General features: G+C 33.0%; 2 protein-coding genes across 5 annotated transcripts in view; one reads left to right on the top strand and one right to left on the bottom strand.

The window, feature by feature from the left end:
• LOC140045276 (calsyntenin-1-like) overlaps window positions 1–4,992 on the top strand; it is a 54,242-nt gene extending 49,250 nt beyond the window's left edge. For both annotated transcript variants that reach the window (XM_072090122.1, XM_072090121.1), the window contains 2 exons: window positions 2,946–3,109; window positions 4,152–4,992. In XM_072090122.1, coding sequence (XP_071946223.1) covers window positions 2,946–3,109; window positions 4,152–4,310 — 323 coding nt within the window. In that variant the 3' untranslated portion in view covers window positions 4,311–4,992. The remainder of the gene's footprint in view (window positions 1–2,945; window positions 3,110–4,151) is intronic.
• Window positions 4,993–11,271: 6,279 nt separating this feature from the next.
• LOC140045275 (2-phosphoxylose phosphatase 1-like) lies at window positions 11,272–18,844 on the bottom strand. Of its 3 annotated transcripts, XM_072090118.1 has the most exons (6): window positions 18,736–18,844; window positions 18,229–18,344; window positions 15,836–15,969; window positions 15,099–15,272; window positions 14,465–14,593; window positions 11,272–13,916 (listed from the first exon to the last, which is right to left on the bottom strand). In XM_072090118.1, exons 3-6 carry the CDS (start codon window positions 15,909–15,911, stop codon window positions 12,643–12,645), a joined length of 1,653 nt encoding a protein of 550 aa, XP_071946219.1. In that variant the 5' UTR covers window positions 15,912–15,969; window positions 18,229–18,344; window positions 18,736–18,844; the 3' UTR covers window positions 11,272–12,642. The 3 variants fall into 3 exon arrangements, with proteins under 3 accessions (XP_071946219.1, XP_071946221.1, XP_071946220.1); XM_072090120.1 differs by lacking the exon at window positions 18,229–18,344 and having other exon boundaries at window positions 18,736–18,839; XM_072090119.1 differs by lacking the exons at window positions 18,229–18,344; window positions 18,736–18,844 and adding an exon at window positions 16,169–16,844.
• Between the last annotated feature and the right edge of the window lie 228 nt (window positions 18,845–19,072).

The raw sequence follows: 19,072 nt of genomic DNA, 5'->3' as shown, positions 1-19,072 counted from the left end.
TATTAGAAATGATAATAGACAAACAATGCTGTATGTGGAGTTACAATTGGGTTTATTTTACCATGCTATCAGGATGTTCTGTGGTCTAGAGGTTGAAGTGCTCGCCCTTTAAGTAAGAAGTCACAGGTTCGAATCTTACCAGTGGACATTTTACTGTTCGGATTTCTAAATTGAGATTTATGTTCTTTTGCTGAGTAGTTGGGGTAGCAATTGTGTGGAGTTTCTGCCACTGTGTGGTGTTTCTGCCACTATGTGGTGTTCCTGCCACTGTGTGGTGTTTCTGCCACTGTGTGGTGTTTCTGCCACTGTGTGGTGTTTCTGCCACTATGTGGTGTTCCTGCCACTGTGTGGTGTTTCTGCCACTGTGTGGTGTTTCTGCCACTGTGTTGAGTTTCTACCACTGTGTGGTGTTTCTGCCACTGTGTGATGTTTCTGCCACTGTGTTGAGTTTCTGCTACTGTGTGGAGTTTTTGCCACTGTATAACTAAATCTGTATTTACCCATGTGCTTTTATTGATCTTCATCTCCCTGGTTACATCAAGCTTTATTGTTCAACTTGCCTCTATTGTTCTTCAATTTCATCTAGGCCTATTATTTATCATTGTATTCTTTGTTATACTGTTTTTACTTACTGCCTGGCCACCCTAAAACAATATTATGTTACTCAACAATTCTTTGTCTTTTCCACTTACGAGTTTAATGGTCTATTACAATCGTATCTTGCATTAACAAAAGTAGCATTTAAGATATAGTTTATATTGTTCTTGATCATCTTTGTCTGGCCACTTTGAAAGTCTTTGTGTGTTGGTTTAAACATCTTTTGTCTCTTTGCGTATCACTACAAAGTAAAGCTTTCAATAGCCTCAGCTGGTATCTCTGTTCAGAGACAGTATTCCAAGTGGGAAGTTAAGCTATCTATTGTGGAATAAGTAAATCCAATTTTGGAAATAATGTACTCACTGACGGAAATAAGTATGTACACTGTTTACTTTTCATTATTTATTAGGTCCTATTTGATGATTTTGTGATAGAAACATTGCATTTCATCGTGGAGTTGTATACTAAAGGTATTTTTTGATCACCATATTTGGTAAGCGGAACCAGCTCAACTCTTGTTTTGTATCCCCTATTGGGGTGGCTCCAGGGTGTTAGGAAAGGAGGAGCCTGAGCTAGCACATCTTGTTCCCTGTTCACCATTAGGACGGGTCTAGTGGAAGGGAGGAGCCAGAACTAATTCAACTCGGTCTTGTATTGTATCTTCCATTGGGGTGGATTCAGTGCGTTAGGAATGGAGGAGCCAGCTCACCTCTTGTTCTGCATCTATAGGGACTTGTGGCCCCGAGATTTTGGGAAAAGAATAGCCAGAACTAGATCTAGATCTACCATAGGGTGGATGTGTAGATCCAGGATCTTGTAAATGGCGGAGTCAGAACCAGCTCGGCTTTTGTTCTGTGTCCGCCTTTGGTGGATAGAAACGTTTTGTAAAAATCATTTTGCAAGTACAAATTATGATTGGTTTTCCTTCCTTGATGCTACTTCCGCAATTTATTAAAAATTCATCATCCTGTTAATTGGCGGGTTTCCCACTTTTAGGTGGGAATGGTATTGTTTTCATTATGCAATTTAGTAAAAAATAACCATTCTTCTTCTTCTAAAATTATTAAACAAAGCATTTAATTTGTTCCTATGCCCAGGTATGTTTTATTTATGATTAATTAATTAACTAATTCAAAAATAATCTACAAAATCATGAATATTCATTAGTAAATAAATCGCCTCGCTTTTGATTGGTTGATCATAATAACAACAAAGCTTTACTATGTACTAAATATATTTCTGATGGTAGCTAACTCAACAACAAAAAACCATTAAAACAATATTTCCGTGAAACATGTGTTGGATCACTCTATAAAAAAAACCTTCATTGTGCATTTGCATAATCCTGGTTGTTGTTGTCCGTATTTCATGGAAATTTCTGTGTTAGTGTCGTTTATTGGTTTAAACATCATAATTAAATTGTTTTTATTTGTCTAAGGTAAGTTTATAGATACTCTAAGGAAATTTAAAGGTAATAATGTAATCATTTATTACTAAAGTTGCAGTCATATTTACTACATTACTTTAAAGAAAGAGAATATTGTTACATGATAGTCTATACAGTAATTAAGTGGTTTTTATTTGTATAAAGGTAAGTTTGTAGAAAAGTTAATTATATATTTGAACACGCAAAGGAAACTGAATGGAAATGTAAATAATTTAATAAATTACAATCATCTACTGTATGCTACAATTTTGTTGAACCGTGGAGAAATTAGAGAAAACTTTTACAATATAAAATATGGTCTATGTTTTTGAGGTTTCTGTACACTATATTTGTTTTACTTGTTTGGAGAAAATTTTCACTGTAAAAGATACAGCAGGGTTTTTGCCGTGGTGGTCGGCACTGACCACCACTAAAAATGTATGACCATCAGTACCACACTGTTGACCACCACCACTTTTTTATTGGTTAAAATATTTTTTTTTGTTTCATGTGGTAGGGCGTTAGCCGTTAAATAACAATTATTCACTGCGTAGACAATGAGCATGCTACCACCTATCACAATAGATTTAGGACAAAGCTTTAGAGGCGTGGTCACCACCACTTCCCACATGAGAACCCTGGATTCAACCCATCCCTCTACTGAATTTGTATGTTTCTATACAGTAGACATCAACAGTACATTATCTTCAGTACAAATATGTTCCACAAAAACTTCTATTCGGCTGCTGTTGTACGAGAAAGATTTGACTTCTTTTGTCAAGAGAATTTTACTTTTCATTGTTTTTATTTTATGTATGCAAGCGACACAATTTGTTGTATGACCTATTAGTTTTATATTATAATGCAAATAACATGAATAATAATGTTATAATAATGTTTTAATTTTGTTTCTATCTTTCAGGTGGCATTATGACAGTGTTGATCGTTGTTTGTGTAGGTTTCTTGGCATTTGTTGTATTCCTTGGATTATTCCGTATTTACATGGTTCACCGCACAGGCGGTGAGGAGAAGAGCGACATGGAATGGGATGATATGTCATTAAATATAACAATTAACCCAATGGATGTAAGTAATCATTGATTCTCCATACTTATATTAATTAGTTGAGTGTATCTCAGGAAAGTTCTTTGATACAGTATCATATGTTGGTCACATGTTACAACTGGTGAGGAAGTATTTTTTGGTTGAGGTTACACTGTGACACTGAATGTAATAATTTGCCAACTGTATGATACAATAGGGGCCAGTTTCTACAGTAGAGAAGAGTATACAGATTTATTAAAAGTTTTTTTCTTGCCAACTTGTCCACATATAAAAAGAACCGATTTTAAATATGACCTGGTCTCGGTTTTAAAAAGGTTTTCATAAACAAATTTTAAGAATTTTCAATAATTTACTAATAAATTGTTATTGGTTCAAACATTTGAACATAACAGTGACCTTTTACCAAGGTTAAGTTGCTGCTGTAACACCATTGTTCCAACACAACCATCAACATTGTTATTTTAATATCAATTCTTTTTTAGTTTTCCCAAAAGGCCTTCAAACTTAAAATAACCCTGGGCACATAGGAACCAGATGGGCTTATCTGCAATATTAGGTCAAATATTAAAGAGGTTTTAATATGTCAGCTCTTTTAATATTTTAGTCACTGATAACAATATATGTTACATACTGTTATTACTACAATATGGAGTAAGTTGTTATAGGCCTACAGTACTGTGTTTAGTTTAGTTGGTAAATTCTATGGTTGGTAGTGGACATTTTTTCAAATTAATTCTTTTTTTTTTAAGAAACAGCCCCAGGTTCAATTCCTAGCTCATTGGCGAAAGTTCCGTATTTTTTAGTTGTATGAAAAAATGTCTATGGCTGGATTCGAACCTGCAACACGCGATTATGAGATCATGTTCCGAATATGAGCACTGTTTCTATAATTTACAGTATGATTTATATATAATTTACACAGTGCTACGCAACATCATTGATTTATATATATATATAAGCATGATAATAAATAATAAAATAGTTTATCCCTCCTGTAATTGGCGAGTTACTCGCTTTTGGATGCGTATGAAATAAATTAAATTTTATGTTATTTTTTTTCTAGCCCGAGAATGCTCAGGCTATCGAAGACACAGACAGTAGTGATGAAGAAGATGAAAGTGCAAATAATAGTGATGAATCCGAGGCAGAAGAGGAGGAAGAAATAATGGAACCAGTTAAAGGCTCACCATTAGAATGGGATGACGGAAACCTGAAGATGTAAAAGTTCCACAAACAATAACAAAAAAACTGCTCCTATGTTAGTGAAAAGATTCATCAGGATCTCTCTCAATGCTCCTATTTTGTCATTAAACCTTTGAAAATATTAAAACGTTATTTTATATTTGACCAAGCACAGTTTTGCATTGAATATTGAATGTTTCTATCGTTTCAATGGTTTTAAAATTCTTTAAAACGTTCAAAAGAAGAAAAATGTTGATGAAATAAAATGTTATGATAATCATTATAATGATAAATGTTGTTTTCTCTCACAATTCCAAAAATGATTTAAGAATTAATTAGGTGCTCTAAAAAAAATTAGTATTATTGCTCCCAGTTCTGTATTTACCATACTTTTGTCTTTTCTTGCTTCAGCTTACAACTTTTTTCTAAAGGCCAAATTAACGTCATCTATTTTATCTGAAAAAGTTGAGATTGTGTACTAATCTTTCAATGATAATATTACAATTGTTGTTTTTATTCATAAAACAGAAGATAAAAGTATGGTATATAATATAATAAGTATATAAAACTGTAATCAAGGTAAACCAAAGTGGCCGCATATACGCGGCAAAACTCAAAAGCATTAGGTGGAGGGATATAGAATTATATCTTTTTCAATGATTAAATTCAATCAACAAAAAAATAATAAGTTATTTATCAAGTAAATAATAAATATATATGTATAATAAACGTTAGGTTAAGATTTAAGACAATTGGCAGACGTGGCAAGAGAAATTATTTGATAAAAATGGACATTCAAGATAACATTGTTTGTATTTAAATTAAACTGTTGTATAATTACTAAGTAATCAGTATTTTTTAAAGTGAAGAGTGCATGGGGATTTTTTGTCGTTTGATGTTTCTATCTGTTTCTATCCTCTAATCTAACGTTATGGGAGAACAGAAAAAAAAGTTTGTTAAAATGGAGAAAGGACAATTTCTAGATGTTGCTATAATTGGAGCTTAAATGGACACAAGTTGAATGGAATGATGAAATGAAAAAGATATTGAATGGAGCAGGAACATTTGTGGCTATTTTTAGATTTCAACTTGAAGAGACAGCGGACTTGTTTTGAATGATGTAGAAATAAAATTAATTTACTGGACTTTCGTTTTTTTAACTTGTAAAAATTGTTTATTCTTGTGATTCTCATAAGTGATACCTCTTTATATATTGTGAATTTTAAAATGAACTGTAATGGACACGAATGAATAGTAAATAGTTATGCAACATACACAGAGAAGAAGTAATTTTTAGCAGAAAGAAATAAACGTTGATTTGTACACAACTTCATAAATGTAATTAGTATCTTATTTTACTTATTTTAAAAAATAATTTTACTCTTTTATTTGCATAATAATCTCTGCTTTCAGTATTAATTTTAAAATATTATACCATTTGTGTGTTCATCTGTTAATTTTATTATATAAATTATTGTACGCTATAAATCGACGGGGTAGAATTGAGTAAAGTGTAAAGTGCATTTTTAATCACTTGTGTTAATTGATATTAGAAACTTAGTAGCACTTTTTGTATATGATGAATCATGTGGGGGATGGATGAATTGGGTGTTTTTAAAAAAAAAACATGTTTTACAGTGTTTGTAACTAAACATTAATTGTGTAATATTCCATAGATAGTATCTGCTGTATCTTAAAGTAATCAACATGCATTTAATCCTATATTATAAGAAAATGTATTGTTTAGAAATGTACAACGTGGCTTATATTTTATCACTACACTATTACTTTGCTGTATGTTGTTATAGTTGAATCGTTCTACAAAAAAAAACATTCAAAATATTTAAAAATCAGTGTAATACTGTAGTAACAAACAATACTATTAACAACTTTGAAAATAAACAAAATATTAAACAATTATCTTTTGTGGAACTTTTCATCAACTTTTATCTAAAAATTCTACAAAAAAAAGTAAAAAAAATGTAGTGGGTCATGTCTTGTTATTATTTATAAAACAATACATATCTTCTTTTTTCATTTTTTTCCAACACAATGAAGCCTTTTGTTAGGTGGATTTCTGCTTATGCTCGGTTCCTACTTGGACGCAACGCAATGATACTTGTGCCATAAGTAAATTGACCAATCAAAACGCAATGAATCATCCAAACTATTGCTTGTTATTGGTTGCATTGCAATTCCATCTTTGCATTGCATCCAAGTTAGAACCAAGCATTAAAGAGAAAATATATTTCTGAAAAATTACTTTTACTTTCAAATCTTGTTTTCTTAATTCTTGGGTACTTGAACTGATTGGCAAAACAAAAAAATACTTGTGTAACGTACATATTCAATCCTTATTATGGTTGTTACAACAAAGGAAGGAAAGGTACTGATTTAATAATTAACATCTGTAGCAGACACTTTTGTCTTGTAGAAAATGACTTAGTTCAATTGTTTAAAAGAGTTAATATTACTTAAAACGTTCCTTACTATGTAATCTTTATAGAAAAAGTAGAGGTAAAGTTGACTATTTTTTATTTGCTGCTTTGATACAATATTGAAGATATATTGCCCTCGAAAAAACAGGAAAAACTTATTTTAAGTGATTAACAATAAAATTACTTATTTTTAATAGTCTCTCCGACTGTAATCTGGTAATTTTTTTGAAGAATATTTCAAAATAAATCATCACAATTTCATTTTTCAGGGACACTAGATCTTTAATCATTATTATGCGAGAATATACTATTATTATCATGTGATTTGTTGATAAACCTTTTTTGCTTGTAAAGTGGCTTTATTAAAAACTTCTCAATTTCATTGACCCCAAAACGTTGTTGCTTTTCATTCTTTTATCTGTTGTGGATATACTTCTATAATAGTGTAGGCCTATATTATGATAAAATAATCAACAGTCTGTTGTCAGTTAAAAAATATACGCCCTTTTAATCCGAATAGCAGACATCTGCGCATGCCCACAAATAATACCGGCATCATGTCGATTACACCATCATTTAGAAATCGCGCCACAGTTGGCTGCACGACTATCCACCAATCATATCACTGGATTGTTCTGCAACACCAGACGATTTTGAACCGCTGGAATAAGACACATGGATGGAGCATAAAACAAGGCAATTAATAATAATAATAGGTGAGTAACGTTAACACTGTACTTTTTAGCAAACATATCTTCAATATAGATAAAAAAAACGTATCTAAAATTGATCACATTTAGCCCTAAGCATAGATAGACTAACGTTATGAATCTAGCAAGCACATTCGCTAGGCCTCTCGTTTTCGATGTTCAGTATGGTGATCAGATTAGCCCACATCATGGTACCACAGAAATGACTGACATGGTCGATCTTACTTAATTGTTGCTGGTTTTATAGCCTGGCCTAGTAGGTAATAATTGTGGCATTCCGTTGCACGTATTAAAAACGAAGATTATTGTCTGCCAGTCTACTTTGTTTCTCTCTTTTGTAGGCAATTTTTTTCTTGAATCAAAGTTGGTAATATTTTAAATAAAGTCTAGTAGAATATAAATATTAATATTATTAAACTTTGCCTATTATAGTGTAGAAACTGCATGGTTGAAGTAGTAAGGCCGGGAGATTGGGATTGATGAGGTGCGACAATTTCAGATCTATTAAAAAAAATCGAGCCATATTTTGTTCAATAAATTGTTTCAAACTTGTTTTATTAGTGAAAAAATTATTTTGATTGTTGATCATTTTATTTTACTGAAGATATCAGTTACTTGATTGGACTTCATCTGCAGCAAGATCTAATGAAGAAGGTTGGTAGCTTTAATGTTATAGGCCTAAAAGGATTCAGGTGCAGATCTGTGATGTTTTCAAACTGGGGAGTGCTAACATAATATTAATAGTTTGTTAAAAATAGATCAAAAAGTAGTTTATAATTTTAGCTGTCAAAAGGGGGAGTGCGCCACCCCAGTATTCGCCCCTGCGGTATTTTTTTTTTCCTTAAAAAGTTACCAAAAAGAAAAGGCGACATAATTTATGTTTCATATTTATTTCCTGTACAATGATTAGATATAAGTACCCAACTAATTTGTTCATACCATAAGTTAAGTTACTGCAGTATTATTTGCACCAATATAAAAAATATAACAAAACTCCTTGTAATATCAATAATTGTTTTTTAAAACTAGAAGTGAGATAAAGCAGCATAAACAATATTACAGTTCAAATTCAAAATTAGAAAAATTAGAAAAATAAAAATTGAATGAAAATATTATAATTATATATACTTTATGTTGCACAATAAAATACTTACGTCTTCTTGAAAAAAAACAACCCTGCCTCAAGAAATAAAAAAACCAACACATGTTTACATGGTTGAAGTCTACACATCAGGCCATACAGTATATTGATTTTCTTAATAATAAATAATAATAGTAATTGTCATATTATTGATGTTGTGATTCTCTGTGTTTAGAGAAGGATGCTTTAGACCAGGTCCGCCTTAATTAGCCAATCAAAATCGCATAAATTTTGGAGGGAAAATGTTATCCTCCTCTGAAGCCTAAAATTTGCATATCCAGTATAAAATGGGAATGTAATAGATATTAAGGGGAGAAGAGAGAATAAGATCAGAGTAGATAAACGGAAAGATGATAAAGAGAATATTAAGGCTTGACTGGTAGTGGTAGAAAGATGTATTAATCGAATTACAAGGAATAAAAGTTCTAGAAACAGACCCTGAGAAAGCTCGGAACGACAGCTGTGTACGTCGAGTGGATATACGCCTGAGAAAGCTCGGAACCAACTAAGATAAATTCACTACATGGTGGCAGCGGTGAAAATTTTTGTTTAATGATTTAAAGTATCAAGAAGAAGAAGAAGTGACAGTGCCTACTCTACGGGCCTGTTAAATCAGTAACCAAAAAGTTAAATGGTTACGAAGATCTGGATTCCTGACAGTTTTTATACCGTGTGTTGTTTGGATATTACAACGAAGAAGAAGTACTGTTGAGCTCAAGGTACCTACTCAAGACTGCGGGATATTCATCGGAGATACTGTATATATTCACCGAGATCTGAAAGAAGAAGACTGAAGTAACAGAAGGAAGCCCAGTAAATTTTGAGAAGATTTGCAAAGCTGACTTTGTAAACTATTTTTATTTCGAAAGTAAATTTTTGTACGGAGCGAACTTGGAACGTTGTTTGTGACTTTGAAGTAAATTAATGTCTTATATTGTATTGCATTTAAAAATTTATGTGGATTTCATATTTTTTACATATCTGAATGGAATCAAGGTAATACAAATACTTTTATAACATATTTTGTATACATAAGTTTACATATTTCATTAGTAAAATTGTTATTAGCATGACAACTTTAAGATCGGGTAAAAATATAGATAAGACTATGTCAGACAAAGATAGTAGGGAAGATATGGTTGACCAAGAAGAGGTTGACCAAGTCAATGAAAAATATGATAAAATGGCTAGGGATATTGATTTGCCCGAAATACCCGGCGGTATGCCTAAAGATATGATGCTCGAATATTTTCGAATGAAGTTCGAGGCCAAAAACAAAAAGTTAGATATAGAGCTAAGAAAAATTGAATCACAAGAAAGAGTGAAAATGATGGAATTAGAAAATAGGTCAAGCTACAGTAATGCTAGGAATATAGTAGATGAAATGAAGGTAAAGGTTCCTACTTTGAAGGAATCCGATGATATTGATATATATTTTAGAACATTTGAACACTTGGCAGAAGCCACAGGTTGGGATAAGAATACGTGGTCCGCTAGGTTAGCACCTGAACTGTCTGGTAAAGCTAGGACAGCATATGCATCCTTAACCGTAAAAGAATGTGTAGATTATGATACCTTAAAGAAGGCAATCTTAGAAAAGTATGATGTGTCCGCAGAGACTTACAGATTTAAATTTAGAAATTCAAACAGAGTTAAAGATATGTCCATCAGGGAATGGCTGAATGAGCTCTCCCATTATTTAAAAAGATTGGTAATGGAGAAATTAGACCCATGATTGATAAGGTTGAGGCTGTGGAAAAGTTCCCCAGACCTTTGTCTAAGAAACAAGTCCGATCATTTCTCGGTTTAACTGGCTATTACAGAAAATTTGTACAGAACTATGCCGATATTGCTAAGCCATTGATTGATTTAACTTTAAAGAGTAAAAGTAATACCGTTAAGTGGAATGAACAATGTGAAAATGCCTTTGTAACTTTAAAGAAACGACTTACTGATGATAATGTATTAAAAGCCCCAAATTTTGATAAGATGTTTATATTGCAAACCGATGCCTCAAATTATGGCATAGGTGCAGTGCTGAGCCAAATAGATGGTGAGGGTAATGATTATCCCATTGTGTACTTAAAGACCCCTTCCCTGCAATTTTGGACGTTTTTTGGAAAATAATACATATATATCACTTTAAAAACATTAAACCATGTCATTCCTTGTCTTAAATGTACGTTTTATGGTAAATTATGATAAAAAGTGAGAAACAATGCACTACCTAAGTAGCTCGCGGCGATCGACCTCTCGTGGACGGTCTTAGGCCTAGCCTGGCTAGGCTTAGTTTTGTAGGCCTAGCTGGTAAACATCGGTAACGTGCGAACATCGTACGCTAGCTATATACCTAGCCTGACGTTGTATAGTTGCTGCATTAATTGTCTTTCTATTTTTGCCAGACTCCGTTGATACAAATTGGGGAAAACCCGGTATTTTCGCTGAAAAGTTAGGAGTCTTCCATTTGTTTTGGCCTCACGATCGATCGAAAAGTGGGCGAATTACAGGTGAAAAACAAAAATATCAATCCGCGCGCAATGCATTTTGGGATTTATAGCGGGCCGCTATAATTATTAAAATCGACTTATTTTTCACATTTTTAACCGTTTAAAGACGAAAAAAGTTATCGGAATAGGACCATATAGTATTATTTTTACATTAAATATAGTTTGTGATCTTAAATTACATCTAAAAAACGTAGGGAATGGGGCTTTAAGTAGAAAGTTATCTGTACATGAGCAGAGATATTCTGTGCCAGAAAAAGAGTGCCTCTCTATTGTTTGGGCTATAAATAAACTTAAGTATTATCTGTATGGTTGTGAATTTCAAGTTCATACTGACCACCAGGCATTGAGATGGATGGACTCAATGAAGGGTGCCAATGTTAGACTTATGAGATGGGCTCTGTTTTTACAAGGATATAAATTTAAAGTTATTTACAAGAAAGGATCATTAAATGGAAATGCAGATGGATTAAGCCGTGCATAATAATATTATAGAGGTGTTATTTGTAGATAGTTTATAGTAAAATGGTTTTAAATGTTAAATTTTTGGAAAGATTGACACAATCTTTTTCCCAAAAAGGGGAATGTCATATTATTGATGTTGTGATTCTCTGTGTTTAGAGAAGGATGCTTTAGACCAGGTCCGCCTTAATTAGCCAATCAAAATCGCATAAATTTTGGAGGGAAAATGTTATCCTCCTCTGAAGCCTGAAATTTGCATATCCAGTATAAAAGGGGAATGTAATAGATATTAAGGGGAGAAGAGAGAATAAGATCAGAGTAGATAAACGGAAAGATGATAAAGAGAATATTAAGGCTTGACTGGTAGTGGTAGAAAGATGTATTAATCGAATTACAAGGAATAAAAGTTCTAGAAACAGACCCTGAGAAAGCTCGGAACGACAGCTGTGTACGTCGAGTGGATATACGCCTGAGAAAGCTCGGAACCAACTAAGATAAATTCACTACAGTAATATATACAAAACGCATTAATTAATTTAATTATTAAATACAAAAGTTAAGTAGTAAACAATATCAAATTAGGCAGGCTATGATGATTTATTATATTACTATTTTGTTATATAATATTTTTAAAGATGTATTGTCCCCCAAAAACATGAAAAATGTTTGAAAAACAAAATACTTTGAATAGGCCACTTCTGAAGAAAGACAAATAAATGGTTAAATTCAAATTCCGATTTTTGTCTGGAAATGTGAACTCAAGTACTATACGTATGAAATGCCATATGTGGCAAAATATATCTCTTTTGCTAATAATATTAGTTTGAAACACGTTATTATAGGAACTACTGTATTAATATTATAATTAATGGTATAATATAATAGGCCTCTGCAACATAAACAATCTACACTATCAAACATTATGTGATTAAACTAATGTGATGTGCCCAAATATGGTAGTGAAATGATACATTGTGTCCATATATGGGTACATCACATTTTTTTATCTTAGCTACCAAAACAAATAAATACAAAATATAAATGTTTTTGATTAAACATATTTCAGAAAGACTTCAAAGAAAGACATTCTTTATAATAGATATTTTTAAATAAACAATTACATTTGAGTGGCAAAACAAGCTTTTTTATAACTTTTCGATTCAAATAAAACAAAATTTTGCTTATTAACAAAATCCAAAAGTTTATTCAACGGGCATAGTCCATCCTGATTAAGTTTATTACGACAAAAGCTTACATTACTTGTCATGTCATCCCCATTGTAGAGAACACGAATAAAAACCATTTTCGCTTTTGACCAAGCTTCGATTACAATACGAGATGCGTAATTAGGCCAACGAAAATCAGAAAGTCCAAGAATGGCAAGAAAAGGTGTGATTGTTAAATCGTGTCCCGAGTAGAGAGAAAAACGATGGTCGGTTTTGTTACGTGCTATTGCATCTGCTATGTCTTTCAGTAATGGGTACATAAACAGTCTGGCATGTTTCATACTTGTCGTATCCTCGTGTGCTTTTAAGTCTTGTTCCAACTTATCAACGTACTGAAATACCTGCTGTACCTGGTCAAGCTCAATACATTTGGTAGGACCACAAGGCAACTTTTCACCATGACATAAAAATGATGTGAAGTGATCAAGAAGTGCAAAGAAATGCGGCAATTTTGGTGAATTTGGTGTTTTATCATACAAAACCTTTTTAATACCTTTTGAAATTTCACGAGTGTACGAATTATCTGTTTTGTGTTTTGCTTTCTCTGACGATACTGTGTTAAGAAGTTGCTGAGCAGCTGGACAATTGCACGAAGCACCATAACAGAAATTCAAAGCACGGGCGATCTTCATCGGTGGCGTTTTCAGTATCTGATCTTCTGGTAATAAACCATAAAGTAAAGCTATCGCACTCTGCATAGTGCGTGAGAACGAGGTTGTCTGCAAGTTCATAATATCTTTGTGATCAATTGCTTGTGGATTAAAAAGTTTGTGAGGTGTGTATACTTTACGAAGGAAGTCCCCGATTGCGAGATGTTGCCGCCAACCGCTTGGGGTCAGCTGAGACGTACGACATTTATTACTATCAGTTAATAGGGCGGATACGTAGTTCATGTTTAGTGTACTAACTGCACTTTTTTGCAAAGAGCTTTTTAACTTCATGTCTGATAACATGAGTTCATCCTCTTTCCTTAGTAGTTCTTTCCACTCGTTGAAGTCCGTCGCTAACAACTCAAACATCTTGTCTGGTAGAGTTTCAGACACAATCATCAAGTTGCAGTTTATGTCTGCAGAGGATCCCATACCGTTGCTTTCTAGTGGTGTTCTGTCGCCATGTCGGATCAGAATGTGAACACTCTCTAGAGAATAACCTGGCACTACTAAACCTGAAATGAGATGAGATAAGAATCAGTACACTATTAAGGTAAAATAAAGAACTGATTGATGGTACAGCTTTGGGACCCAACAAAGTGTCCCCTTATAAGCGTTTTCCTGAATATGGTTGGCTTTAGTGTTAAAACATGGGAAAGTGTCGCCTTAAATAGTTGTGTACCAATCAAGGGGGTTGGTTCTACACAGTATTTACTTGTTTGCATATTGTATGGTGCCAACATAGTAGTTATCTGAATAACTGAATTTCATTTTCTATTTAAGTGTCCACCCTTTAATAGCAAAAAGGTCTATTCAGGTTTATCCAGGTAAGTTAGGCACAAAATAAGACCACCAACACTATTGGTTTGTGTGATTTGTTGTGCAAATACAGCCAGCCAGGCAATTGGCCAACTACATTACACGCTTGTCTGGCTTTTTGAGATTTGACTGAACTGGAAAACAAAAAGTGTTATAGCACCCTCTATTTTTTAAGTACAGAAATTTAAATACTGTATTAATATGAAATATCTATTATATGTATTAATGTTATTAACTACATTACCTTCTTTGCCAGTAGTAGGTACTTCAGGTGGATTACAGTAACCAAGTAAACGCTCTTTTAAATACGAAATCAATGTGTTGTTGTTGAACATATTTGCATAATACTTCGGTAACCATTCTTCATTGTTTTCTGGAAAAATGTTTAAAGGAAAGCAATAAGACATGAATTTCTTGTAAAAAACTTTTCTGTGGCAGGCTACAAAAACAACTTACAGAGCTGGTAAAATATTGTTTTAAAGGTTTCTACTGTACAGTACAGTATTTCAACTGGTCAAAAAGAGCTTGATTGTAGGGAAATTTATAGTATCTATTCTCTCTATTATAAATCCAAAATTACTGACTGACAATGCTGGGGTATCAGTGACTGGATCTCAATGGAGATACAAAATAAAATAAGCAAAAAGCTAATCAAAATGATAAAGTAAAACGGGTAGAAAAATTTGCAGAGCTTTCAAGCAACACTAGCCCTTCATCAGTGCAAGTGACCGTACTTAGACCTGATGTTCTCTATTTTATCATATATTTCTGATGATACAAACATACCAGATATCATTTCTATCACCTCTTCTCTAGCATGCACTCTTCTTTCTCTTTATTATCAAATATTTCTGATTATACATTAAGATATAACATACCACCAGATATCATTTCTATCACCTCTTCTTTAGCATGCACTCTCCTCTGTAGGTTGTCAAGTGATTCTTCTTTTTTTGGCACAGTGTTGTCAGTTGGTACAAACAGCTTATTGGGCATTTTTACAGTGTGTGGAGTTGGATTACCCCTAGTCTGGGTGCTACTTAGCGCATACCCTGTGGAAACAGAATATTTTAGTGCTGGTATTAGGTGGAATAAGCCATTAATAGCATAGTTTTTGTTTTAAATAAAGCAGACCTAAGGAATTACAGGAGAGACCATTTTGGTATGCACAGTTTAAGGAAGCCTCTAGCCTAGACCTATAAAGCTCTGTCTACACTATCAAACTAGTTTGACAACAAAGTGTGATGTGCCCAAATATGGTAGTGATATGCCCAAATATGGTTGAGATATGACATCATCTTGTCTATAGATGGGCATCACATTTTTTTTGTCACATAAAGTTTGATAGTGTAGACAGAGCTTTAGACTTAGAAAATAGCCGTGTCCAGAACCAAAATAGGTGCATAAAAGTCTCTTCCAGAATTTGACTTGATAGAGTAGTAAATGTTTTTAGCACTATTTGTACTTTGAATGTTACTATATCTTCCACAGCTAAAACGGAATTGTCATTTCCAATTTGTGCATTTCTTGTTATGAAAACACAATACAATGAGTTTGAAGTCTTTATTGCCGCACCATTCAATTGTAAAAACAGTAATGATAGTAAATAACTTACATGAATAAAATGAAATTATAAAACATGCTACAACTGCTAGGGATAAGTAGCGCCACACTATTTTACCACCCATCATCGTCGTCGTTACTCACTAAGCTTCAACAATTTCATTAGTAAATGCTCCACTTACAAATCTATCAAATACAAAAAAAAATAGTTTTAAGATTAATGTATACAGCATACATGATTACTAACTAGGCTTTTGTTGCAATCTTCCTGGAACAATCTGCTTGTTAGAATTTATTAAAGTTTAAAATAACTGTAAAATATAAATTAAATACAATTAAAACAAATTATAACACAGACTTTAAATAGATCTCTATAGTACTGTACCTTTAACTGTAAATTACTATGACAAAAAAAGCTGCAGAAATAAGGACTACTGTAGTTGACCAACGATACACATCGTTTAGTATAGTTAAAAGCGAATGAGGCTAGAAATATTTATTAGGATGGAAACAGCTGATTTGATTAAAATGTCAATCTGTTATTATGAGATATAATGTTATTTCCTATGCATATTACTGCTACTGTTTCACATAGGTGTTAACAGACATTGCCTAAATGTTGTTGACTCTTTAGGGCTCCACTGACAATTTCATAAATGACCTCTGACACAGAGAAAATTGACAGCAGATTACGACAGTCTGAGCTGTAATTAATTGTAATTCTAAGACACATTTTGACTCTTAATTCATTATATAGCAGTCAATTCTATTCAACTTTGTACATTTTTCACTGTGCAATCAATTGTATTACAGAGTGTCTTTATTATCAATATCTATGAATTTAACAACAATGTGTTGTAGATGTTTCAGTAGAGAATAATCAAAATAAGGGATCATGTCAAAATTATTCTACTGCATTTACTGCAGTAACCAGATTTTTTTTACTGCAATAATGTATGATTTTTTAGTATGTTTCAAAGTGGATGTTTATGAGGCAGTCACCGCGATAAATAGTGTGTGATTATTCAAAAATAAGCTTCCTAAGTTTAAATTATGATTAGTCTCATTGAGAATTTATTCTACCGTAAAACCTCGAAAAGAAGCCCATGGGCTTCTTCTTTTTTTATTAGTGCTCTTGGATGGGCTTCTTTTCGAGATGGGATTCTTTTGGAGATGGGCTTCTTTTCGAGAGTACTTTTGCAAACTGTAGAGGGGGGCTTCTTTTTTAAATGAATGCTGTAAATTTTGTGAATTTCTACTACAATAATGTGACTTTTGAGACATTTTTTCAACCATGAAATTATGTTTAATATACCAATTAAAAAACAATATAAAAAGCAAAAAAACAGTGCTATGATTCACCGTCAAATACAATAATTTCGTCATCATCTCAATACAGTATGAGTAGTCTGTCTCGAAATGAAGCCCATACTATCTTGAAAAGAAGCCCGGGGGGGGCTTCATTTCGAGATGGGCTTCTTTTCGAGACTACTTTTTCAAACTGTAGAGGGGGGCTTCTTTTCGAGGTTTAAGCCCATGGGCTTCTTTTCGAGGTTTTACGGTATAAGGTTTCATCTTATAAAATTATATAAGTTATGAATTTTTAAATTTAGTTTAAACAGGTAAATTATGTAATTTTACTCTTCCCTTGTTTAATTCACTGAGGATAATGAGAGCAACTCTTCAAACATTTTCCAATTCCTCTTTTTTCTGAAATAATTGACCAGTTCGAAGTAGGTATCTCTTGAAGTCGTCTCTCCACCTTCTTTTTTTACTTCCTGGTCTTCTTCGTCCAGTTTTTGGTTACCATTCTGTGAATCTTTTTTTCCATTGTTATTCTTGTCATGTGCCCTCCCCATGTTCATTTCATTTATTCTTTCTAAAATGTCTTGCGTTAATTAAAGCACATCACAATAAACGGACACACTGAACAATATTGTACTTTTATAAATCGATTGTTGATTGTCGATTTTTTTAAGATGCATTTAGAATCTTTTAACATGTAAATTGAATTATAACGTTTACTCAACTTGTTTTCTTATCATAAAATATGTTATTTCCTCATTCAATTGGCTACATTCCATCATGTGTTCATAAATCACGTTTATTATGTATAGTACAGTAGCTTTCATACTCAAGAGTTTTGTCTAAGGCGAATTTTGACCAAAACATTACAATAAATTAGATTCAGTTAAGTTCAGTAGGTCTAGTTAACCCATTCTCGTTCTATCTTAATTGGAACAACCTATTCATGGGACACTTGTTTGGGCCCTGAAGGTGTCCTTTAATAGGGATTCTACTGTATTTATTTAGAAATTTTTAACCAGAATATCTGGAAAATCAGTTAAGCAATCGCAGCGGTGCCCATACTCTGGGGAAAAGAGGACTGTATTTTAATTGTGGATATGCCTTTGGATCTCAACTAGAAATAACTAGTTGACTCACCTCTAAATTGTACAGCCCCTACACAAGCAGGTGTGCCAGATTTGATTCACTATCAGGACAGATTTACTAGTATCTCCATAATTATTTAAGCACCACAAATCGGTTTCTAGGTAGGCCTAAAAAAGAAAATGAATAACGAAAAGAAAAGAGGACTCCATCATCACATTTTGTCACAATGTAAATGTGAAATATCGACATATCGTAATAAACATGATGGGGAAGATTATTTGATTCAAGGCTGTTTTAATAATATTACAGTAGTTCAGTTCCGACAACATTGTCTGATGTTTAATATTAAATGGGACTCCGATACGATCATCCATGACGTGTCTGTCACAGGGGATTTGATCACATAAGCCGCTGACAAAATGAATATGCCAGGCACGTTGTCCAACAAAATTGGCTTACAGCCAGGCCTAGCTTTTAGGCTTATAAATCACACGTTAATACAAATTTAGGAATAGCACATGGATTATCAAAACAAACATTAGATCAAACTATACTTACTATACTAATAAAAAAAACATTTTAGGCAAAGAAAGGGGATATACAAGTATTTATAGACAAACAGGTGTCCGTCACGTCGGCTGTATTTTCGGGGTTTTGTTTACAATTTTTTTTCTCTCCAAAAACGGAAAGTACCCCCTCTATACTATTGAAATAACGTTTGTTCATAATAGTCTAGTTATGAACAAAGACAGTGATAGGAATTTAGGAAGAGTAAAGCGGGAGTAAAGGTAGAAAAACGGCCTTTTTAATCAATATTTTTTGTTGAATGTGAATGGTGGGACGTAAAAAAATGTGTTTAGGGACAAATTAACAGGGAGTTCAACTCCCTGATATT

This window comes from Antedon mediterranea, chromosome 3 (genome assembly GCF_964355755.1).
Source record: "Antedon mediterranea chromosome 3, ecAntMedi1.1, whole genome shotgun sequence".
NCBI classification, from domain to species: Eukaryota; Metazoa; Echinodermata; class Crinoidea; order Comatulida; family Antedonidae; genus Antedon; species Antedon mediterranea.
This window is presented reverse-complemented; position numbering and strand designations above follow the sequence as displayed.